The 25,958-nt window shown below is 38.6% G+C and overlaps 2 protein-coding genes across 2 annotated transcripts in view; one reads left to right on the forward strand and one right to left on the reverse strand.

Moving 5' to 3' along the window:
* Positions 1–11,980, reverse strand: part of mast3b (microtubule associated serine/threonine kinase 3b) — a 35,531-nt gene extending 23,551 nt beyond the window's left edge. The window contains exons 1-3 of the mRNA XM_061033865.1: positions 11,632–11,980; positions 7,951–8,040; positions 577–665 (exon numbers count right to left, since the gene is read on the reverse strand). Coding sequence (XP_060889848.1) covers positions 577–665; positions 7,951–8,040; positions 11,632–11,678 — 226 coding nt within the window. The 5' untranslated portion in view covers positions 11,679–11,980. The remainder of the gene's footprint in view (positions 1–576; positions 666–7,950; positions 8,041–11,631) is intronic.
* An 8,354-nt stretch (positions 11,981–20,334) lies between these two features.
* Positions 20,335–25,682, forward strand: LOC132966464 (uncharacterized). Its single transcript, XM_061033850.1, has 4 exons — positions 20,335–20,549; positions 22,781–23,119; positions 23,601–23,747; positions 25,562–25,682. The coding sequence occupies exons 1-4, from the start codon at positions 20,480–20,482 to the stop codon at positions 25,627–25,629; spliced, it is 624 nt and encodes a 207-aa protein (XP_060889833.1). The 5' UTR covers positions 20,335–20,479; the 3' UTR covers positions 25,630–25,682.
* Positions 25,683–25,958: the final 276 nt, after the last annotated feature.

The following is a 25,958-nucleotide window of genomic DNA, read 5'->3' on the forward strand; positions in this document are numbered from 1 at the left end:
AAAGAGCGAAATGTGATGATTCCAATCTGACATTCAGAGTTTATAATGTCATTTGGGGCAATACAGGTACCCCAAAACATTCAAACATATCTGGTGTGATGTGGACTAATACACATATTGAGCATTTTCTGTCCATCTGTTTTAACAGTTCGGACATAAAGAGGAGTTCTTCTCCTCCTGAGTCTATCCTGCTGTGCTTGAATTACTAGTGCGGGACTCAGGAAACAATGCAACAATGCAACGGGCTGCATTGGTGTGGACATGTTTCTGCAGGGCCCAGCTACTCTAAAATACAAACCAGAAAGTCTAGTTTAAAGTTCAATCAAGTGCCCGGGCATTCTGCAGTTTGGACTTTTTAATGAAGCTGTGTCTCAACGCTTGTAAGATTAAATGTGAATGATCATATTCCTTTAAGGGCTTGAAGGAGCTATGAGCGTTTGTGTCTATTTGCTTGGCTGATGCAGCGGGTTGCTAGGGGCAGCTAAAGCAGAGCCAATACTAACACGATTTTTGCCGCAGTGCTCCTGTTGGGACTTGCTGAGATTAAAGGTTACCAAACGTCACATTAGATCTTACCGGTGTGCAGCGAGAGCGGGGAGAGCGGCCGGGACAGCGTTGGCGATGGAGTCCCGACTCCAAGGCTCTTCCTGTTGCTGCTGCGACAGCTGAAACACAAAACAAGCAAAGAGGGAGAGAGTGTGAGCAGACTGCTGGCATGAACACATCACTCATCACAATCTGAATGAAAATGTCTTTGACTGTCATCACCAGTAAAATGTTTCACTGTCACCCTTCTTGTACTTAAGGGCTGTTAGTGCATTCATGAGTGATGTGTTGATTGGAAATATGAAATGTGAGAGACTCCATTAATTTGACATTGACGGATATATCGTATAAATATTTAAAGTGTCTTACTGACTACAGTAGTTTCCACATAAAAACAGCCTCACATTAGGCACATGATGAAGGCGACATGTATCAGAAGTCTATTTTCCAAATGGGTCACAGTGTTTTTGTGATATTCTTTTATCAAGGAATACGAACTCCGGTGCACAACACCCCCTTATGTCTAATCACCTTGTTCAGTCAAACTGCGACAAGTACTTCAATCATTCTCTGGAAAATGACACTAAGAGCTTAAACCGTTTCACAGTTTAAATGTAAGCGTCCATGGAGTATGCTGGCTTTACCTTTTTCTCGCTGAGCAGTTCAACTGAAAAATCCAAAGACAGAAAATAACCTCTAAGCTCAGTGTACTCATGTTGGCCCATATACATCTGCGTTTTAATTACGCGCTGGAAACATGCACGTATTCATATTGAAGTGTGTGCCTGTGTTTCTGGGTAGCACAAAAGACAACTTATGACACAATGCTGGGCAGATTATGAAGACACTTGACCTCTAAAGAAGCAGACTCTGATCCACTAAGATGCAAGTAATCTAAATACTGCAGAAGCCCGACAATCAGCTAAACACATCTGTGTTTGGGTGCAAACAGGAAGTAGTGAGTGTTTTTTAATAACTGTTCTATGTCTTTCCACAAGTGAAAGTGTACATAGTGTTTATTTATATTATTATTTTATTTCCTATATTTAATGAATGTAAATGTGTTTGTTTGTTTTACTTTTTGGTATTTTTGCTGATTATATTCTTATTTTATTTAGCTGTTGTAAGAACAAAATTTCCCCCAATGGGGGATCAGTAAAGTTTTATCTTATCTTAGTGATAGTTAAAACGAGGAGGGGTGTCAGGATTTGTGTCTTATATATTATGTACATTCCCTAATGTAATTTCATTTTTACAGTATATTCCTTTGCAATCTTTTTCTCCGCTTGGTTTAAGATTTGGCATTAAATAATAATGGTGACGGCACTCAAAATAACAAAACTGGAGACAAACTGTTGATGTTTGTTTGGTTTTAGTTCATTATAAAATGTCATTTAGTTCAGCTAACAAACTCAAATATTTGAGGTTCATTCAACAGTTCTTTCTCCTGCAGCACAAATTCGAGCTGCGTAGACGGATCTTCAAAAAGTACGCCAAACAGTTTACCTTCAGATGAACACATTTTACTGTCGTGAAGCTCGTAAACAAGGGCGTGCTCAGTGATCATTAATCACGTAAGTGTGGCAATGCCAGCCACTGCTGACCACTGTGAACATTCAGGTTGTCAGTACTGTTTTATTTGTTTAAGGCAGCAGATTACGTCATTTTCTGAATGGTTTTGTGGATTAAATGTGAAAAGTGTAACAGTTACAACTTTGCTGAGCCCATTGTAATGTTTGCAGATGTAGCTGTTGGACTTACAGTACACATACGACTTCAAGTATTCAAAATGGTCAAATATTTTTTCACTCATTCCACGACTCAATTAATCGTTTCAGCTCTGATCGTTCGATGATACTGGAGGGTTTTTTTTTTTTTTCCCAGACAGGAGGTAGATACATGGCCTCTTGACATCAGCTGCTTCTTTTGTGACTGCTTTACTTTTTCAGTCATCGTCAAAAGACAGACAAGACACTGAAGTGATATGTTATTCTTCAAGTCAGTCGGACACAGTAAGCACACACGTGGAGCATTAGCGAACCCCTCTCGAAGCATTTGAGAACTCACACAGCCGAAGGCACTTATGTAACTTTATCACGTTCATTACCAAAGCTGAGTTTGAATGCAAAGTCAAGAGCAATGCAAATCAATAAAACGCTTGCAATTCGTCCGGGGAAACAAAATAACACACTTCAGTTCAGGAAACAAAATAACACACTTCAGTTCAGGAAACAAAATAACACACTTCAGCAAAGGCCAGATGAGATTAAAGATATTCGACTGTATGAGTTTAAATACTTTTTGTCTCTGCCCACTGAGATTAAACCCAACCGAATGAGATTATTTCCGCTCTCGGAGCAGCTCTGCCTTGAGAGACGTTTACGTAATTACAACTTTAATCTGCCGTCAGATGAAGAGCGAGGGCTGATGAGAGCAAAAACACAAAGAGACCTCCTGTCAACAGACCCGAGGCTGGAGGGAGCGCGCGTGCACCGACAGCAACAGCAGCACCAGCTTGAGCCACAGATGTCCAAGATGTCTGTGTGTGTGTGTGTGTGTGTGTGTGTGTGTGTGTGTGTGTGTGTGTGTGTGTGTGTGTGTGTGTGTAGGCTTGGAGGATAAAAGGAGGGAGTGCAATATAAGAATCTGGTTCTCAAATGAAGGGGCATTGACCAATAACATTCAAAAGAGCAGATGTGACACCTGCAGGGTGAGCAATCCACAACAGTGCTGACATGATTAGTCCAATGTAAGTACATTGATATGTTATTCATCGTCTTGCACAAAACGGCCAACACTGTGTCTAGTTTTAAGCTTCTCACATGACAACAGATAGCGTTTTTAAACATTTTAGGGTATTATTATTTTTGGACCAAACCAAGTCTTCTGAAGACCTGAAATGAAATGCTAAATTGTGTTAAACTGTGATGGATGTTTAAGACTGCCATCCTAACCATTTTTTAAAACACTTCGCAACGTGTAAAATGTACTGCTTTTCTCTTTTTAATATGACTGCAAATAATGTGTCTCTCCTGAATACACAAGCTTTGGGTCCAGGCAGATTGTTGTGGGCATTATTTAGATACTTCATCTGTTTTACAGACTGCTGAAAAGACAGATACACTGGTAATAATGATTACTTTCTGCTTGTGTCTCAAAGCTCCCATTAGTGTTACAGACGTGCTGCAGTGTTATATCCCATGTTAACAATGAAAACTGTATGCTTTGTCTCAAATATGAGGCGGTGTCTTTTGAGAATATTCATTTCAACCACATTAGCTGTATTTTTAGTCGTGTTATTTTTGAGACCAAACGACGTGTTTCAATACAGACCAATTGCTTTACAGTGGACAAACAGGATTAACGTTGACTAGCTTTTGAGAGATGTTAGCTCATGTTGGTGATATTTAAACACCTTCTCTGTGTGTTGAGTCCAACTAAACACGGCAGCTTTTTCATGGGAAAGAAACAACAACAACAACAACAACAAAAAAACGTTTAAGTAGCTGAAGTTAAACAGCCACATCACAACTCTTTGATAAGTACCTTTTTGAGCGCTTCAGCAGAGCTCCCGGAACAAAATGAGACTTGTTCTGGCTCGGCATCGCAGACCACTGACTCGGATCCGACATGCTTTTTTTTTTTTTTTTTTAATAATCCACGATTCAAAGTTTATGTTGATTTTAAGAAAGCTCAGGTCGATGAGAAACCCCCGCTCCCCGCTGCTGCTACTACTGCTGCTTTCCCCACCATCGTCTCTTCTCCGCGGCGGGTCCTTTTGTATTCACTAGCGACTCTCTCTCTGTCTGCCTCGTGAAGACCCCACGACGGAGCTGCACTTACATCCTCCGGTGGGCTCTCTGACCACGGGCCTGTTGTCGGCGAGGCATCACCTCCATGGCGGCTAGTTGGCTGCGTAATACCGTCCACACAGCATCGGCGGCGGGCACACTTTAGTTAAACCAAACAGACGCTGCTGGCTGGTGGCGTGTGTGTGTCCGTGTGAGCAGGCTGGGAGTCTGGTGCTGCGTTCAAGTGCTGCTCGTTTTCCCCCTGATTCTCATTAGTGCTAAATTCAACATTTGTCTACATCAGGGGTCTCCAACCTTTCTTCATCTGAGAGCTACTTTGAAAAAATGAAAGTGGCCAAGAGCTACTTGCATCAAATCTCTTGCATTTATTTACACAGCACACATCAGCTAAATTAAGCTACTGTTTGTACACATGTGAAATTACAATAAGACAATGCTTATCAATAATCTTAAATTCACATTACTTCTTTACACTTGTTTTTAAGGGCCAAATATATGGATAGTGGGAAGAGATGCATTTACTGTCGTCAGATATATATATATATATATATATATATATATATATATTTTTTTTTTTTTTTTTTTTTTTTTTTTAACACAGTCGGTCAACCTATAGGCGAGCTACTTAAAACCTACTGGTAGCTCCCGAGCTAGCTGTTGGAGACCCCTGGTCTACATAGTCTGAAAATAGTTTTCACCACAAAAATGAAGATTTGAATTCATTTGTCTTTGTTCAAAATCCCAAAACATTACATTTTCAATACTACAAACCAAAAAATGCAGCAAATAAGCTAGAAATATAGCCATGACAAATGATGTCTTTGCACTTCTCAAAACAAAGCGATTACAAATTATCCTTGAAGTGCTGCCTTGTCCACAAAGCAAGATTTTAGTTTTGTTTAAAGTTTAGCAAAATGGACTCTAAAGGATAACAAACAAGTGACAGTATTTCTTCGTATGCCGGCAGGCACGTTGGTACCACTGTATTAGTGTTTGCTTGTAAAGTATATCTGCTGTTGATTTCACTGTTGTTGTTCAGTCCAGGTTTAAAAATGGGGACAACTTTCTGATTATATAAGATAGCTATAAGAAAATATGTTGATAATAAAATAATAAGTTATGTGACTTTCACTTTCTGGACTCTGTGTACATTTAAAGTATCGTTCACTTATTATAGCTCAATCTTTCTAGTCACCGTTATCCATTTTTTTTTCCAAATATATAAAATGCTCCTTGTTTTTGAGACATTGCCAAATGTTTTTACTGACTTATTTTGTATTTTGAGAAATAATTTGCTCAGGAGACCCTGAAGAAAGTTTCAAACGCTTTCCTTACACAAAGAAAATAGTTTATAGGGGGAGAGCATTCTTTACATAAATCATAGTACTATCCCCTATGTAAAGTTTGGTTAACTGCAGATTTTGCAATTTTTGTCAAAGTTAATAAATGTCAAAACCATCCGAACAATTTATATGATCTCTCGTCACTCAGGTGCATTCTTACAATGGTGATAATTCCCTACAGAACTTGAAAGCAGCTTAAGATGTGTTGGTGGGATGTACCATGAGGCCTCTGGTAGAGGGTGGATTCTAGCCAAACTTTTAAAAAGTGGTATATTCCACAGCATATATACTTCCAGTGATTATACAGTACTATAATGCAGTACACAAAAAAAGTCAGTGTCTTTCTTTTAACCAGGTCCTGATCCTACTTTTCAGAAGTGATTTACTGTTGTTTTGTTATCAAACTGCAGAACCCAATGGGAGTGATTCCTTCAGTCAGTTTGATCTTGATTAGATTATTCCATGTCCTTCTTGTAGTTTGATGTGGCCTCACATTGATCACACATTCAGTTTTAAATGATCCTTGTTCACAAATTAACATATCCATCAACAGTAAGCCACTGCTGTCATGAGATCATAACATAAAAAGGAGTTTAATTTTCCAAGTGTTGCCTTCTGTCTGTATTTCAGATCAATTTTACAGTAATTTCACCTTGTCCTTTATATAATTCTGACATCACCCAGACCTATTGTAGAATTACAATATAAGTCCAACTCTCTCCCTCACTACAAAATGGCACCATGGTGTGAAGCATTTGTCATATAAGATGTGTCAAAGCCATCATCCAGTGAAATAGAATCAAAGGAAGATGTAGGGAAGCAATTAACTTGCAAGCAAATATAGAATCTGATGCAAGAGAGGGAACATGTTTCTGGATGGTGCAACAAACAAAACAGCGTGTCTTTCAATAAAAATGCTGTGACGAACACTGCCAACAAATTCTCAATCTGCCACACAGCGTCATCAGACTTCTCCAGACTGTGGAAAGGCTTCACGTTTATCTCATCTTAGAGGGTTTTTTGGTTTTCCACCATCAATTTTTGTCATTTTTAAAACCTAGATAATGGGATTTATTATTGTAGTGTGACAGCCTGGCACTGCTCACACATCCAGAAACAGGCTGGATGCAGCCGCCTCTGTTTGCAGTCTTACCTTCCTCCACAGCACCCAACAGCGTTGCCAGGCAACCCACATAGACTTAGAGACAACTAATAAATGATGGTTCTTCTCTGGTAAAACAGAAGAACTTTAAGATTTATTGCATATTTCTGCTGGTTTTTTGTTTATAGTTCACACTTAGATAAGTCCCTGTTGATTTCACTGCTTTTGTTCAGTCCAGGTTTAAAATGTGGACAACTTTTAATGTCAAATTAATACAATATCACAATGATACTTAAAGTCATACCAATACCATGTATCATACACATATGCCCTCTGACTGCTTTCTGTAACCCTATTGAAATATTTGTCTCCACATTTCTCTATTCTGCAATGATTCCATGAATGTGTAGACTATTTTCAAAACAGTTGTCCATATTGAATAAAGCAGCCACACAGCAAGTTCCATGCAGCTGTTCTGGAAAAAAATTCTGAATGGACCTTTTGGTGAAGTTGTTTGTCAACTGCAGTTTTGATGGTCTAGATCTCACTCCATTGTTGTTGCTTATTTTTGACCCATTTTTGCAACAGTGGAATAAGTGTTGCATCTTGTTGTTGCCACAGACTATTTACACACCAGATCTCCTGAGGTTAAAGCACAAAGCCAGTGATGTTCAATACTTCTGCTTTTGCGTTGAAAATCCCATTAAATACCACAAACTGTCAGTCGGTCAATATTTCATGTGTCACCATGTCAGCAACTCTCAGTCCCCAAGACATACAATCTTTTAAAATGGGTCAAGAATGTTTGGTTTCTTCTTCTTTTAAAGAATTTCCATGAACAGCATGGCTTAGTAGTTCTAGCAAACTTGGCCCAACTGAGTAAATTGTTTATTTATATATATATTTTTTTTGTTGCAGCATGATGTATGTGCAACTGAGATGAGGTAAAATACTTCGCCCATGTATTTTTCCCTTAAAATAATGTCGCAAAAGTGGAGTTAATTTACGAGTTTTTCAGCTCTATAGAACAGAGACTTATTTTTCCATTCTTGTCAGGTGGATTACTAATTGTTAGACTTGTATTGAAATAACTCTTAACATGTCCAGTGCATAGAAACAGTCTGTGCTTGTGAGCTGGCTTTCTTACCTCCAGGGATGAAGAGTTTGTAAGGGGCTGCAGGGACTGCAGGGGCTGCACGGGCTCAGGAGGGTGGGGCTCTGGCATGTGGGCGACAAGCTGCAAAGCAAGATAGGTTGGCATGGATTAGATCACTGACCACATGAGCACATTGGCGTCCGTAATCATTCAGCAGCAGAGCTTTGGTCGAGGGCTATAGGTTGATGCCTGCCTATAATTGGATCATTTTAATAGTCGGAGGTGACAGATAAGACAGCTTTACTGTCCCAAATGGGATATTCATATTCACAGATTCAGATATGTTCCACTGGGAGTCAACTTATAAAATATCAGCATAACATATTACACATAACAACACAACATATTACATATAACAGCATAACATAGGACAGCAAACTGAGAATATACAGGCTATGGATGGTTGGATGGATGAATGTTGTGGCAGGATCTTTACATCAGGGTTACTGAGCTAGTTTATTAAGTGCGGCGATTGCAGAAGCATCAAAACTGCTCTTAAAACGAGCCTTCTTCCAGTTCATGACTCTGTATCTATGGAAGCAGTGTGAAAAAGTAGTTCAGTAGGTGAGTCATGTCATTTGTTAGTGTTCTTGCCAGGCTTGTGGTGGCTCTGTCATTCAAGTCCGACAGGCTGGGAGTTGGGGGGTGCTGATTATCTTATCGGATATGTTTGTCATTTTGGTGAGTTTGTTTTTGTTTCTAGATGGTTTACATTGTGATAAAAAAAGAGGACAAACAGTACAGCAGGATGTGTTGAATGATGCTTTAGTAAAGTAACAGCAGGAGGTGGTAATGGAATCAAATAGAGGCAGACGGATTTATCAGCCAGCCGATGAAATCGGTCGATATTAGCTTATCCAATCGATATCGGTATCAGCTATATTGATTACAACAAGCATCATCAGTCTCCAAAGGGTCAAGTGGTGACGTAAGTACAGGCGCAATTACTCTCCAGTTGAGTGACCATCTTGACTTCGTTAAACTGTCTATCTTATGTGTTTGATAACTGCATTTGAGGGATCAATGCAAATAGATTTCAGAGATCTCAGAAAGATATTGGCCAATTTATCGGTATCTGATTTTTTCTCTCTCCGATATCGCTATCGGCATCAGCCCAAAAATCCTGTATCGGTCGGGCCCTAGTGTCAAATCAGTGCATTGACTATAGCGTTAATGATACCTCATGAAGCATATTAGACAATATCAGGTGTCTATGTCGTTATCAGCAGATGCTGGTGTCAGCATAGGACAAACTCTAACACGGACTTAATTTGAAGTTTCTAAATTTCTTCCCAACATTGCCTATTGTGTAAAGGTACCCCCTTTACACAATAACAATTTCTCAGACAACACTTTTACATTTAATGTTATCTACCTTTTCACTTCTAACACACTATTTTGCCTCAGAATATGCATGCTCAGCCTTCCTAAGGTCTCCATACCTCACGATGCTGACCCAGCATCTGAGCTGTTTTTCTATTGATTTCCCTGCTCAGATGTAAGCGCTGCCTTGTGGGCTCCACTCTGCTCACACTATTGTCTCTGCTGCAGAGGCTTCTCAGTGCTAAACACAGCAATGGCTACCAAAGCACTAATGAACGTGTTGTCATAGTAATACAGGGAGGATGGTAGGAAAAACAACTCCTCACACAAAGACTCCACATCCTGTAGTGTCGGCTCATAATTACACAACATATGAAACTCATTACCGTGTGTTTTATCTAAACACATTTTCTCATTCAGACCCCTAAACCGAAGCCCTTGGAAGTGCTTGACTGAGTAATCATCCTTAATATCCATTTCCTATTTCCATTTTGACGGCACTCTTGTCCAGTGTGTAAACAGAGCAGAACATCTCAGACTGCGGAATAGAGACGTTCATGTCAGAATTTCCCCTTTTGCATCAGGCAGGACATCAGCCGGATTGTCTCTACAGGAAAAATACCAATCATGGTGAGGAAACTTAAATCTGCACTAAGAAGAAGCTGCCTCTTAAAATATATTTTTGGCATTTTAAAGCAGCCAAGTTATGGAATATCAATAAATATTACCAAAATAAAAGTCAATTCAACTTCATAAAATTCAAACTATCAAGGTTGATGTGCTCAAATCCAACACAAGATTACGTTATACATCAGTAAATAATATTTAAAAAAAATAATAACATCTGTTACAAAAAATGACTTAAATGTGGAACTTTGTTTTTAGACAATGTTTTCTAAGTATGCCTGCAATAAGCAGCATGATGTCATGCAAAAAAAACTGTTTCTAAAAAGCTGGGTACCTTATAAAACCAATTCTCTTCAAAAAATGAATCTAAGTTGGTTGATAGAAGGACGAAGATAAATATTCAAAGATATTTGTGTCACATTGTTACGCCAATATTAAAATCTGCTTTTTTGTTTTTTATTTTTACAAAGTTTGCTCAAATAGGCACAATATCTTGCAGAATCTGATTCTGAATCTGAATAACAAACAAACATTTTTTTTACTCCTGGCAGTGAAATCTATGTCACTCTTGTTGGCCTGGTTGTCCATCAACAACAACCACTAAAAAACATGAACCCCTCCCTGTGTGAAAGTGTGAAACCTCCTCTGTATCTAAGCGCGGGAGCAGCTACAGTAAGAGCCTAAAAATGAAAATGAAACACAAACAGCACATGCTCTGCTAAGATGATCCACGGAGGAGGCAGATGGATGGATCAGAGAATGTGTGCCTGTGCTCAGGGAGCTCCTACGCCTTATGGATGGATCAGCATCTAATGGGCAGCAGGTAGCCCCCTTACCCCCGCCTCCCCATGAGAAAAAGAGGCTACAATCACTGTGGAGGAAGAGTGGGTGGATATATGGCTGCAGCCATGTCTTTTGATGGAAAGAGGATTCACAGGTTAGCAATTAGACTTAAATAAAATATATCTTCTCTTTAAAACTGCAAGCCTTTTGGGTTGCTTTGCGCTGCGAGGGAGAGCGGGTGATTCATCCAGGAATCGAGGACTGTGGATTCCATGTGAGGTTTAAAAAAAAAAAAAAAAGACATAAGAGCTAGAAAAGCAAAACATGAGGACAGAATTCACATTGAGGCAAGGAATGAACCTCCATACATCAAGGGGGAAAAACGCTTTAAAAGATCTGTAAACTGAGCATTTTTGAGAAATTTTAAGAGGTAATCCCACAGATTACATATTGCCAAAACAACTCCATGAAAGGGACCTTGTTGTTCCACACATTTTACCAGTCAGGAATTACAACAGAGGAAGCTGGATGTCTCTTCATGCAGTGGGGGAAATGTGTTTAAAATTCAACATTCTGGAAAGAAACAGCCTTTTCTTCAGCACCTGATGAGACACCTGTTACTTCTCCACCCACAGTGCAGACCTTTCTGCAGAACACAACTGAAAACTAGACAGTTAAGTACTTAAACAAGCCTTGGGAACTGTCATCACCCTTTGAGAAAACATGAGGGACTATTTGCATATCCAGCAGGATCTGCTGGCTGTTTGGGTCTAACAGCTGTAAAACAACAAAAGCCTGTGTTGACACCAGAGTACATAACCAACAACAACACAAAAACACAACTGTTTCCCCCTTAAAGTAGAGCTACAACTTTTAAAGAGAACAGTTTCATATGACAACTTTGTCGTGCCAGAGGATGTAAATAAATACAGAACTTACTCCAGAGTCAGAGAGGGGATTTTCAGTTTATCTCGCCGAGACTTCATTCTTGCTTAGCGCCGAGCTGGGTCTTCATGTAGTCGGTCTCAGATCCGGCTGGCATCCACTCATCGCTGCGGTTGGGGACTATAAATAACACGGTTCACAGAGTATCGTTTACCGGCGGCTTCAGCGGATTCCGGGGAGATTTTTTTCCGCTTGAATAGGCAATAAAACCCAGTCACTTCAGAGAGAAATGATGCGCCTCAGACTGTTTCGTCACGCGTCCGTTACCGAAGGCGCACTGGAGAGCGAGTGCCACAAAACCGAGGGAGCGACGGGTCACCGTTAACATCCATGTGACTGGTGGGGAAGGAGGGGAGGAGGAAGAGGGAGGAAAGGGGGAGTCTATCGGAGGGGGGTGGCTAAATCAATTTGGGTTGTTGGTTACAGTCAATAGAGGCGGGGGTTGGGTGAAGATGATGTGAAAGTTCAAAATCCCAAACATGATAATTTTCCATTAAAACATTTTTTTCATCAGATATTTTAATGTTTTATTACAAAGTGTGTACCCTATAGCCATTTCTTTTTTTTTTTTTGCAGACGTTAAACTCCGTAAAACCACAATAAAAATACTCCACAACAAAATTTTGCCTATCACTCTGATTATTTGATGAAGAGTCCGCGTCATTTAAAAACCCATCATCCACTATAGTGCTCTGAAACAAAGAGTCTGCTGGTCGTGATGAGGCTGGGGAATACCTCCTCTAAACCGTGACAGCTGCCAAACAGAAAACGTTTCTCACCCTGTGTGTGTGTGTGTGTGTGTGTGTGTGTGTGTGTGTGTGTGTGTGTGTGTGTGTGTGTGTGTGTCTGTGTGTGTGTGTGTGTGTGTGTGTGTGTGTGTGTGTGTGTGTGAGAGAGAGAGAGAGAGAGAGAGTTCGCTCGCTGTGCCTTGCAAGCCATTATTTTCTGACTGTGATGTAGCCGTCTAGGAAGCCATTAATTGCACGGTCAAACTCGATTTCCCTAAGGAGAAAGGATGTGTGTGTGTGTGTGTGTGTGTGCGTGTGAAGCCCCTGTGCATGCGTGTAACTAAATCTCATTACTGAGCCTCTTTATTTTCTTTTATTTTCTTTTATTTTCTTCTACGAGGCTCCTCGGGTCTGTCGGTGCGCGCACGTGCGGATGTGAGGTCTTAACACGTTTTTTTTGTGTGTGTGTGCGTTTAAAAGTAGATTTCCCCGGCCAGTGTGGCTCCGTGTGGGAGTGTGTTTGTGTGTTCGTGGATGTGTTTGTAAGGGTATATTAGATGGTCATATATTCTGTTGTTCTTATAGATCTGTCACTTTTTGCAGCTTGCTTTCTATGGAATTCCCGCATCTCCAACAGCAGCAGGCGACAGTGATGACACCAGTGTCTTTCTGGTTGCTAGGGAGCTGGTGATAGTTTTGCTGGTAGCTGGTAGAGAGAGAGAGAGAGAGAGAGAGAGAGAGTTTCACAGTGTTGTCTTCCTCCTGACTGGCAGGTCTGATCATCAAAAACCATCAAATGACTGACTTTAGTGGGTCACATGGGTCAGCAGTTATTTAGACAGCAGAAACCTTGCAGTATAACTATTTAAGGGCCCCCCTGCGTATAGGCCTAGGTAATCCAATAGTCCCTCGCTTTTAATTGTGTTTATCATCTCCACCAGCGTTTTAGGAATATTTCTCTTAGTTGCTCATTAATGTTTTTCACCAGTTATATGTCTGCTTGCAGTGCTGTGCTGTGCAGGCAGTTTACACTGATTCACAAAAGGATTGTGAAAATAAAGAGTCACAGCTTTCCTAAAAAAAATGAAATAGCCCTAATAAAATGTAGACTTGTAAAAAAAAAAATCAGAAATAAACTTTATTAATTTAGATAGGTTGAGTTTACAAGCTGCTAGCAACATTGCTACTGACTCTACCTTTAAGTAAAAATTGTAAAATTACTCAGTTTGCAATGCGAGAATAGAAGTACAATTTGTAGGTGTGGTTATTATCTGCATTTATGTCTGGCTGTGAATAATAATAAGTCTTAATTTCCTGCATTTTCATACAGATAAAAACACCTGTGCTTCCTTGCCTCAATAGCTGTGATTTGTGATGCTTTTATTTTGTCATTCTTCCTCTTCGGATGAAACAAGCTTTTATTCTGAAAATACTTTTTGTCGATCACAATGTGAGTAAAAATAAAACAAACAAATCAAGGAGTGAAATGTTTCATGTTTGAGCTCCCCTCAGTCAGGCGTCAGGTAAGTTCCTGCAGGAATATTGTGATGTCTAAACATGGTTTCATGTTTCATTAAGTTTGAGCTGAAGGAACTATCTTAATAGCTGCTGATTAGCAGTTCAGTTGATGAAGCTCGTTTTGCAGTTCTTGTATATTTTTCTTTCTTTGTGTTTTGTAACCAGCTATTTCTCTGTTTTCTGTATTTACAATGAATCTTTAAATCATCAAATTAAGTTTCTGTCCATCATTCAGAGGGACACGCTACTAATATTATTTAAAATGTTACAATGATAGGAATAAACTCCTAGTTTACAGACTAACCATAATGTTGGCAGGGAATTGGTTGAATGCTAAAGTTAGCTTTTAGAGATCAGTATCTAATCAGTCATTAATATGGCTATGTTGTTTGACTTTTGAATAGCCTATGGCATACTTTCCTTCTGGATCCTGACAACCTGTTGCTTTTTATAAGCTTTTCAGTTAATGGTGAAACAATTTCTGTTGCATTTCCTGCATTTAAATTGTTTGAAAACATGGATTACAACAGTACAAAATTATTAGTGTTTGGGCTTTAATCCTGAGTGTGACATCCGAGGAAAATGGTTGATTGTGAAAATTACTGAACTAACCGTCACATTGTCATTTTATACATTGTTCTCATTATCATGTTATACTTGACCGTTTACTTACAATTCCTTGGTGAATTGTCCAAGTGATAGCTTGTATGTTTAACAACAAACACAAAACTGATTTCTTCACAAACATCACCTGCTCCTTGATAGCAGAAGGAAGTTTTTTTTCATTTTCTTGTTATTTTTTAGTTGTCTAGGAAGGTATGCATTGTCAGGACTGTTGATGAGCGCATGTGACACAACACCAGTAAAAGTTATTCTGAGGGCTTATTTGCTGCCTAATTTCTTCCTTAAAAAGTAAGGGCAATGGTCCAGTCCATGCATTTTTTTTTTTTTTGGTTGATGCCGTTAGAACGTAATCAGTCATTCGTTGTTCCATGCATGCAACATTGCTTTGCCTCTCTATCTGAACTCATCTGTTGAACCTAATGAGTGTGTGCGCGCGTCTGGTTGGCAACAAGTATAGCGGGTGGTGTGAAGGGGGGGGTTCCCATCCCTCCTGATTGCTCGGGGATTGTTTTCTCAGAGCAGCGTTTAAAAAGAGAGTTGATTTCTCAGTTGCCATGGCGATACAGGCTTCCCTGCTCATCTCTTCACATCACCCTGTGAGCCTCCTCCCGTCTCTGCTGTGTGAGATGAAGCTTAGCTAAATGATGTTTCAACCAGTGACCCTCAGAGAACAGCCAAGTCCGATACTTGTCCACTTTAATCACCCTCCCATGAACTAGATTGTTTCTAACATTAAATCAGGTTTTTAAATCTACTTGGCCTAACCACTTGAGTAATAATATGAACTTGATTTTATTACACTTCAAAAGAAACTGAATAAATATCTTTGAGTTAAAGTAACATGTTTAGCATGCTTCTTTAGTTCAGGGGCAACCTCAGGTGTTGAAAAATGAAGACAATGCGGTTGAGCAAAAAACTGCAGTTCCTCCAGTGTCCACTTGAGGCAGGCTCCAAAGGACAAAAATGTGTCATTCATAGCCTGTATAAACGTGTCAATTAAATACTAAAAGTAAAACATTTTAGTATTTAAAGTAAATACTTATATAAATGGAGGGGAAACTACAAGTCACTGTCACAACTGACAGTTTACTGTTGCAAGTTTCTACAAATAAGGTATAGCTAAATGTTTTGTTTTTTTCACTCTCCAAAAAAAAATGTTCAATTGGAATGACTGAATCAATTCAATTAGAACCAGATTAGTATTTGGAACCAGAACCAGATACGGATTTCATTAAAAGGACATTGAGGGCTCTCGACTATCAGATGCTCTTAAGCTGTGTCTGGATTTGTTGGGGGATTGTCTGGCTACATTCGTGCTGTCGGTTGTGTTTCAGGTAATTGTTCATCAGCCCTAAATGTAGCACAGTTTGTGGCTTGTCCATGTGCCATGTACAGTATGTTGCCATCCCACAGAGAAATAACTCTCCTCTTTATACAAAGATGTCTTTGCACCAAAGCTGATTTGGCTTGCTGATGTTGTTTGCAGCCATGCAGCCTTCATTTTCAGTGGACAGTGGCGAGACGTAGCTAGGATGAGCCGCCTTAATAGCTGCACAGTAATTATGCGATATAGCCACGCATGACACAAAAAAAACTGTTTACACCAATCCAGCATGTTATAATGTTTTTAAAAAAAAAACAGACAAAAAAATCGAACTTTTCTTCTACATTACGACAATCTAGTGACACGAGTAATGCTGGCAGTTCACCTTTACTACTTGTTGTGCAATTGGATGCTATCGGTTCAACTGTGGTTGAAAGTGCAGGACACCAAACCTACCTTACTCCAGGGGTCTTCAACCTTTCTTTTTTGGGAGCTACTTTGAAAAAATGTAAGTAGCCGAGAGCTTCTTGCATCACATCGCTTACATTCATTCACATATAAGGTATAAAAACAAATGAACCAGCTGAATTAAGCTTACTTCTCGTGTACTTTTTGTACACGTGTCAAATTTGGAAAATGCTCAAAATTATGTTGAGAATTGTTGCATCTACTACTGTTTTTACGCTTTAGGTTTTGAGACTTTCCCAGTTGTATTGTTCAGATGAGTGATTTTGTAAAGCAGAAGGCTTCAATAACAAAAGCGAGGTAGGGCGTGCAGGGATGGCTCTGCACCAAAAAACATAGAGAAATGAGAGATTGCTGGAGTCAGTGTTGCTGCATGGGAGGAGAGGAAAATAACTGGAAATAAATGCTTTAACCATGACTTATAACTCATGCACACATCAGATGGTTACTGCTAAGGTTAGCATCAATATAACCACAGCCCTGATAGCAGCATCATCAGTCAGATATATTTACAGCAACACACAAAACACAAAAAATCTTTCACTCTAAATTGTGTTTATATATCAACGTCTTCCTGAACTGCCATTTAACAGAGGCTTCCCGTTTGAAAAGCAGCTTCTCCACATGAGCGAATGTCTCAGCTCTACAGATACACACAGACAATGAACTGAAGATGCTTCCCCTGATGGCATTATAATAGCTCGTAACATTCAGCAGAGGCTCAGAAAGCGCATAACCTGAGGCCTTGATTGATTTTGCGACACTCTTTATTACTGAACCACTGAGGCCTGATCTGTTGTGTATACGCTGCAAGTATACCACAGAGTGAGCGCCTATATTAAATCTAATGACTACTTAAATCATACACAAATGGATGCTGCAATGATCCAACGATAAGATTAAAAGACAAACACATTGAATACAGTAATAACATTCAGGGAATGTGTCAGAAGTTGATACTCTGTTTGCTGAAAATGGAATAAAAAAATAGCATCGTGTAAGAGACCATCACAGGACGTATTTCCAATAAACTGAGATGCAGGAAACAGGAAATGAGGATACAAGCAGCAATGTGTAAGACCATGAGAGCTGGCATTTGGTAAGTGTAAGTGTGTGACTGAAAGAGAGAAAAAAAGAGAGGGGTGTGTTTGTGTCACCGCATGTGTGGGCTTTGCACACGCTTGGTCCACAAGATGGCGTAGAAATACAATCATCTCAGGAGAACAATTACATCACTATCTAGAGCTAAAGTATGTGTTATCTTTTCACACAAGTTGATGGTATATAGAGTATGACACTTCACCTTACACAATATTTACCTCTTTACATTATATTTTACATTCTGATTCATGGTCCTTTGTTTGAAATGTCATGACCTGAAAAATGTTTGATAGATTCAGATTCAAGAAGAGTCTTTTGCCTCCTACAAAGTGGTCTGAGGAGACTGTGGACAAAAAAACAGAGAAATGGAAACAACAGTTTACTTCAACATATTAAATCATGCGAGTGAGGTAATCCTTTTCAATGTACCTGCTGTAATACTATACTAAACAAATCCAGAGGAAAGAAGAAAACATTCATGTAAAAAACAAGACAACAAAGAAACACATAAAATAACAACTCACTAACTTGAACAAGCATGCCTGATTAATGGACTACTATAAATACATTTACCTCGCCTGAAAGAAACATGTTCAAAGCAGCAAAAAACCAAGACATTTTGTAAATGCACATTTATCTTAATTGACATTGTCAAATGAGTTATAAATATTGAACGTTCTGTGGTTAAACTCAAGGAAAGTTACGAGTTGATCATTTCCTGGTTACAAGGGGCTCTAATATCTCCAACTACGTCTACTTGGAGATCGTTTTTGTTTTTGAAATGAAGGGCCTGCACAAGTTAGGATTCCAGAAAAGAAAGAAGAAGAAAAGAGGAGGGAGCTGTCTCGGGCATTTGACCCCAACAAGAACTTGTTAAAAAACGTCTTTCAGACAGCTCCAAAGGCCGATGGGAGCCAGGCAGAGGGAATTAATGTTAGCATTAACAGTACTGATCAAATGTGCATACGTTTATTTAAATCATGTCCTGGGAGGGCCAATTCACTGGGCCTTTCAGGGGCCCAGACATTTTTGCAGGCTATACAACACCCAGAGACACGTAAGTCGTCAGTTTATAAACCCACGGGGTCTTCCTCTCCACAAGAACATCAAAGTTCAGACTGAGTGTGAGCTGATACTGAGGGAAGACTATGACCAGGAGCTGCAAGGTGATGATCAACTCCATCAACCACAGAAACCAATATCCCCCAACAAGATCCCCCTTGAGAAGTAGACCGAGTGTGTTGTCACTTCAAAGCCCCCAACTTCCTCCTCTGTGGTTAAAGTGTTCGTCTGTAACAAAGTATGATTTGATGAGTTTTTCTCATATAGCATAGCAATATCTTAAAGTAATACTGGAAGCGTACACTTTTTGCCTTAAACAAAAATATAAAATTTGGGGAACAAATTAAAAGGTATACAAAGTAGTATTAAGACAGTTATGAGACAATAATTAAAAAATCCAGTGTAACAATGTAAACAAAAAACATGTCTGCATTTACCACATTATGAAATAACACGGGTCAATTAATGAGGACAGACAGTATAAGAATATTTAATTAATACATGACTTAATAAAGGTATAAAAAATAAAAAATGAGTTATCTGCAGTTTTTTGTTACATAATTTCTGTTGGCTCCTTCTCTTATTGTCATAATGATCAGTGTCCTTGCCAATATTTTTCATGATGATTAATACTGGACATAATATCTCTACTTCAGTTCTTTGCTGGTTATAAAATAATTCCACTTCAGTGTGATCAATAAATATCAATGGTAAGAAGCAGGCCAGTAAAAATGATTCATTCTCATTGCGACCATCTCTGAGGTTTAAACAGGGATATCTGTGCAACCATGCTGGATTATTAGGGAATTTATTCGTATTTGCATTCTTACAAATGCAGTAACAGCAGCTCTACTAAAATGATGTTTGCATGTAGTCTGTGTTTGTTTCCTAGGCTCTCAGGAAGACGTATTTCAAAACATCTGCAGACAAAACTGACAGTTACAGTCTAAAAATAGCTGAAAAAACAGGGTTTTTCTTTGTAATACAGGGGGAACAAACTCGTAAAAGAGTTTCATGTTGACTGAAAGAGTGAACTATTGTCAATGGTTGAAAACACTTTTAATACCACTCTTGAATAAGACATTGTATTTTAGGCAAACTATTAACAAATTCATTACAAAAACTAGCAAAAGATTTCAGAGTCAACTGTATGATTACTTTAAAATTTGTGAAAGACTTCCCCTAAACATGACGGAAACTAAATTAACGAGTTCGAGACCAGCCTGCGCGAAAATTATGAAAGTAGAAATCTTAAGAATAAAGTTGTTATTTTAGTCTATATCAGAAGAGCAGCATCATCCTGTTCTCAAATGACAAACATGGAGCATCTTGTCCTAAAGGTTTCACTAATAAGGAAAGAGGCGACTTCCTTGTGTAGTCGATAAAAACAGTTCAAGAGAAGTTTTCATTTCAACTTCCAAGACCTTGTTTATCTGTAAAATGATGAACAGGACACAAACTGGCTCTGAACATGAGACACTTTAACAAGGCAGACCGATAACAGACACAAATAGTTTTTGTCGGGGCTTTACTTATGCAGATATGAAACTACACATGCTTTTGGCACATCATCATCTTCACATTGTCATAAAATATCAGCACCCTGAAAAGATACTGAAAGAAACTGTGGCTTTTCCGAAGAAAGAACCACACTGACTTGAAGTTCATCATTTTGAGCAGGCAGAATTCGCGAATTAGCGAACTCGTTAATATACAAGATTATTCTCGTAAATTTAACGTGGCTCTAATCCTCCGTCGTAGGCTCTTGAGCTGAGCTGAGTTTCTCAGTCTTCACCACATGTCCATGACTCTCTTTGTACTCTTCCGTTACAGGAGGTGCTTGTGATGCTGTAAGTAGATTTCCTGCCAGCAGTTTCCTCCTAGGCACACAAATTGCTGCTTCAGTAGAAGTATCAAACTACCACATACTAGAGGATTGTACAAGTGTATAATAAGACTAGTGAGATCACAAACTCAAGGGCCATCTTACGAGGCCTGCGATTAACATAGATCTTCTATCATGGTTCACAACATCATCACAAAATCTGTTGGAGTCTTTTTGATCGTCGCAGCTCATATGGTTTTTATTGGTAAGTCTTGTTCTTGTGGTGGATAATATTTAGACTTGCTAAGAGCTTCATTTTTGGTGATTTCTTCAACTAATTTGTTTTATTTCTTCATTGTTCTGCTAGTACCAAGTAACCTGATGCTTTTATGCCGCTGCCTTTTTTCCCAAAATAAACCAAAATAATCTTTACCTTTATTGAACCGTAATTAGGAGTTCCACTGGGTCATGGTGTGGAGCCATTTATTTTTTCCCTCACTGAATTTCTGAGATGATGCGTAGTCAGTTTGGCTCTGTTGGTGTTTATTTTGCCACTGCAGAAGGACATGATGACAATTTATGTTTTAAAAGTAAAGTACTGTTATATTTAGGTCTAAGTTTTTCAGCACTTTTGAATGTTTGTGTGTGAGATAACAAGAGCATGGACTTAATAAAACCCATACACTTACATTAAATCTTACTAAGATAGTGTCCCAGTTAAAATCAAGTCATATAAGAAAGTTGTAGTTTGAAATACAGTGCAACAAATACCCTGAGAGTTTCAATTATGTCTTTCAAAGTCCTTGCTCTTTAATCTGTCTCATAATATGTTTGTGTTATGATAAAACACAATTCATGTGTGTGACACAGCTTCAGCAGAAAATATCTCAAACATTTTATTAAAGGTCATTGTCAGAGTATAGCGCAACCAAACACTGTTAGCTTTCTACTTAATTCACATTATTTTTATTAACTTTAACATTATTAACTTGGGCCATTACTTTTTAATCTAAACATGCTTCCACTCGGTACAATCATACAGAAACATAACGTATCTTACCATTAATACGCTGACGACACACAGTTGTACATCTTTCTTATCTGAAGATCTTAATCCTATAGATAAACTTACAGACTGCTTTAAAGATATCCACTCCTGGATGTCTGGCAACTTTATTAAACTAAACGCAGACAAGACTGAAATACTCATCGTTGGTCCAAAAAATCAGAGACTGCACATCCAACTTCACCTCAAATAGATGTCCATGAAATACAGTGAGCAGGTCAGAAATATTGGAATTCTTTTGGATTCTGACCTTTGCTTTGACAGTCACCCCAATATTACAACACAGAATCACTTTTAAAATGCTATTGTTAGTCCATAAAGCACTCAATGGTTCAGCTCCTGAGTACATTTCTAACCTGCTCAAATACTACATCCTGACCTGGACTCTCAGGTCATCAGATGGAGGTCCTTTAGCTATACCCAGAATTAGATCAAATCCAAAGAGGGGGCCTGTAGTTACTGTGAGCTTCTCTCTGGAACAAGCTACTTGCTGACCTGAGGTCCATCAAACTATCTCTACTTTTAAAGCAAAACTCAAAACTATTCTCTCGAGCATACAAATAGTTTGTGTGTGCGTGTGTACACTGCTGCTGTGACAACCTGTCAGATTTGAGGTTGATACAGATCTGATTTTCGACTCAACATCAGAAACCAGAACAAACTTCGCTCTGCATGTAATGCTGGGGACTTTTCAGATGACACTGGTTAATGTTAATTTGTGTTGATACAACTCTGATGTTTCACACATTAAAACAGATAACCTAAATAAGTAAACATGTGTGTCTGTGTAAGCACATTGAGTTTATCTGTAATGAAATGTGCTTTATAAATAAAATTGTTATTGCTATTAAAAAAATATTTATAGGATATGTAAATCTATTTTGTCCTACAGTAGCCGAGGAGAAGCCTGCAAGGAGGCTTTGGTTTAAATTAATAACCTTGTGAAATCAGTTAACTTATTCTTCTTATTTTACATTTTTAAACTCAACAAATAGCTTGAATTCTTCTAAATTCAAACGTGAAAGCAGTTTTTGACACTGTTACCGCTATTGTTAGTTTCATTAGCCATACCACAAATTAAGCTAGCTTTCGACTGTCCTTTAGTCACTTTCTCATCTGGATATGTTAGACAACAAACTGAATCACCATGATGTAATGTATAATTAGAACACTCATTTTTAACCAAGGATAACAGCTTTGGTTTTAGCCGTATCGTAAGCTGGTAGTGTACAGTAGTGGAGTGTTGTATCATTAGCTAACTTTTACTTGAAATAACATCAAGAGAATTATAAAGTCAGAGAGAAACTAATAACCCAGCCTTCAGCAGCTTCTGCTTTCTTGTGATTTTCATTCTGTGGTTATTTTGCTTTCCTTTTTATTTGACCTTGTAGTCATGGCCTCCTCTTACTAATCTTTTCTTCCTCATACAGACTGCAGCAGAGCACAGGTCAAAGGGATCCTCGGGTCAAACATCACTCTTCAGTTCACATTTAACATCAGCATCACAAACGATAGTCATTTTGCCATTTATAGAAATGTACTACCAGACAGTCAGGAGAAGATTGCAGAGTACTCACATGGACAACCTAAGCCAGGGGTCCATTTTAATACTTACCCTAGAAATGGTCATGTATTTTACCACATAAAGAATCTCAGTCTAAGTCACGGTGGGCCTTATTGGGCCAGTTTCTTTATGGATTCAGAAGGGTTTCCCACAGAAAGTGAGAAGGTGCTGCTGATCGTGCTGGAGGAGGAAAAAAAAAGCACAGGTATGATAACATTTCACTGAACTGATCCTGTTAACAAGTACTTATAACTAAAGTTTTGATACTGTTGTTGGGTTGGCACTAGAGGAAAAGTTATGGAATAACTTAAGTCAGTAGGATTCATCCTCCTGACACAATGGATATCTGTTGTGAGAGTGCATTTAACATCCAGTAGTTAGTCAATAGACAAATCAAATGCCCATGTGTCTCATATGAATGAGGTTCATATGTAAGAGTGATTGCATTCTAACTTGACGGTTAAAATTGTAGCTTATGATTATACTTTATATTTATTTTAATTATTCTAACTAGAATTGAAAAAATAACAAAGTCTATATTTGGAGATTCTGTATTCTTTTTTTATTATCAATTATTGACATGACACACCGTTTTTTTGTGTCATTTTTTGGTAAGGAAAAAAAGAATGTGCAGTCATGAGTTATACTTTCCTGTTTGACTCCCACAGGTACTACAGGTACTACAGTTCCTACAGGTACTACAGAGCAGGATGAGAGCCTAAAGAAAGGTGGGGGAAATTCCAGCATCATGACTTCTGTCCTCGTGGTTTCACCTGTGGTGCTGCTGGCTGCAGTCCTTACCGGGCTCATCTGGTGTCTCGTGAGAACCAAAGGTAGGGAAGCTTAAAAATAACATCTCAGTATTTTTTTAAATCTACAAAAACAGATTTCCACCAAGACTGTTGTCTGGTTTGGACTCAAAATATTATCTGCATCAATTTAATTGCATGGCTGCTTGTATACGGCGAAAATAAGAAATCATTTTGTATGCCTATTTTCATGCAATACTCAAGTCTGCAGTGAAGAATCTGCTGTGTTGTGAAAATATAATGAAAATGTTAACCTGAGTCTAGGATACCTCAATTTTGCACTGAATCTAAGTTGTAAATAATATTTAATTTAAACCAGGACAGTGTTAAATGTCCTTGTTTAGGGCTATAGTCAGAAGTACTTTCTAACATTTTCTAGTAAACAAAGGTGTTATTCTGTTATTCTGTGGAAAAAATGTAAGTGTGGTAAGATGCTAAATATGCAAAACCAGATTGCAGTTTCATTTCCTTTTGATGCATGTGATGACTCACATGTTTGAAAGGAAGTGTTCCTTCAGTGCAGGCAAAATGATAATTTACCTACTATCAGAGTGGAAATTAATCACTTGCATTATTTGTCAACTATACCCAATGTGCTTTCACTTCAAAGCCCACTGGCATACTTACAGTAGAACAAGTGCCTCGGAAATCTTTTGACAGCTCCCCTCAGAGACCACATATGATAGTTTCCCCTGTCTGTGTACTCTGGCTAACTACACTTTGGCTGACTGTGCATTCCTGTATCATGTCATACTAACCTGGTTTGAACATCCACTGGTAGCATTACTGAACCAGAGCTATAACAGCTCAATAAATTCACATCTGCTGACCAAACTCCGATAATGTCAGCAGAACATAATACCTCTACATGATGAGGGTACAACACAATCAGAAAGAAACCACATGATGTACCCGTCAGCTTTCAGGCCAAGTACAGAGTTCTTACATCCAAATCCTAATGCCTTGTAGTTCAGCATAATTGACACATGACATGAAAAAGTATCCAACACTTTGTATTTAAATAAATAAAACACAGTTCAGGTTGTTTTATCCTGACGTGGTAACAGATTTGAAAAAGCAGAGGATTTTCTGGCACAACTTCACCAACTGACAAGGTGCATGAAGAGTGAAAGGCCTGAAGAGGTCAAAAAGCTCCAGCAACACTGGTAGCAGATTTTAAATATTCCAGTGATTTGCGTATATAACTACCTCCCTTTTCCAGGTCAGCTCAATAACATGATCAGGCCAGGACACCGCTGCCAGGATAAAAACCCATGATCTCACTGATTCTTTAAAGCAGAGCCACCAGGAGCGGAGTAGAGCTTAAAGTCAATGAAAATCAATGAGAGAGTCAGACTTGTTCAGTTTCCATCCCATCCTATATCCATTCATGATTAAACCTGAGCAATCATTAGTGTATCTGGTTAAAACAATCAGTATCTTGTTGGTTTATTTTTTACAAAAACAAAAATATGAAATCAACATTATTCTTCATTGACATACTATGGTACATATGTTCATCTTCGCCAGAGTAAACGGTGATATAACCACCGAGTACAAACAAGTATTAGCAAAGATTTTTTCAAATTAATAATAATACCAAACCTTGCAAACAAACCTAAATAAAAAAGACTCCAGAAATTAAGGCAGTATCAGTTTTGTCGTGTTACCATCGCACAGAAAGTGCGTAAGCAATTATTAAAACTTTTGAACAATGACAAGCAATATCTGTTGATGCCGCCTTCATCCTCAGCTCTCCAAATCTACATATTGCAAGGACTCATTTCATTATTTTCATCAACTGACTCATTATTTCGCCTACTTTGCTTCTTTTACAGACAAACAAGATACATCAACTCATCAAAACTCCAATCCCACAATACAAGTAAGAGCACACTTACACTAACTATTCCTTATCATTAAAGATTTAAGCGCAAAGTAAATGTTTAACACGTGCAGAAGAGCCTCCGCTTGACTTTGATGATCTTTGCAGGAAACAGTTCCTCCACCCTCACTGGTCTACAGCGTCCTGGACTTTCCCAAGAGAACTTCAACAGTTATAGAGATGAATTCAAGTGATACGGAGTATGCTGCTGTCAGTTATCTTCAAGAAAAGAGACCGGTGTGACGACACTTATTGTAATCCAGACTGTCTCTCTTGGTTTGAGTAAAGGTGGGCAAGAGTACAAAGAAAATTTCATCTTTTGTTTTGCTTTGTCTGCTCCTTGAAAAATG

Source organism: Labrus mixtus, chromosome 3 (assembly GCF_963584025.1).
Source record: "Labrus mixtus chromosome 3, fLabMix1.1, whole genome shotgun sequence".
Classification (NCBI taxonomy): Eukaryota; Metazoa; Chordata; class Actinopteri; order Labriformes; family Labridae; genus Labrus; species Labrus mixtus.

Excerpts from the sequence above, each read along its gene's own strand:
- LOC132966464 (XM_061033850.1), top strand. The coding sequence starts at position 20,480 with ATGGTTCACAACATCATCACAAAATCTGTTGGAGTCTTTTTGATCGTC. Across the intron at positions 20,550-22,780 it reads AGCTCATATGGTTTTTATTG|ACTGCAGCAGAGCACAGGTC; the intron begins GTAAGTCTTGTT and ends TTCCTCATACAG. Across the intron at positions 23,120-23,600 it reads GGAGGAAAAAAAAAGCACAG|TTCCTACAGGTACTACAGAG; the intron begins GTATGATAACAT and ends CAGGTACTACAG.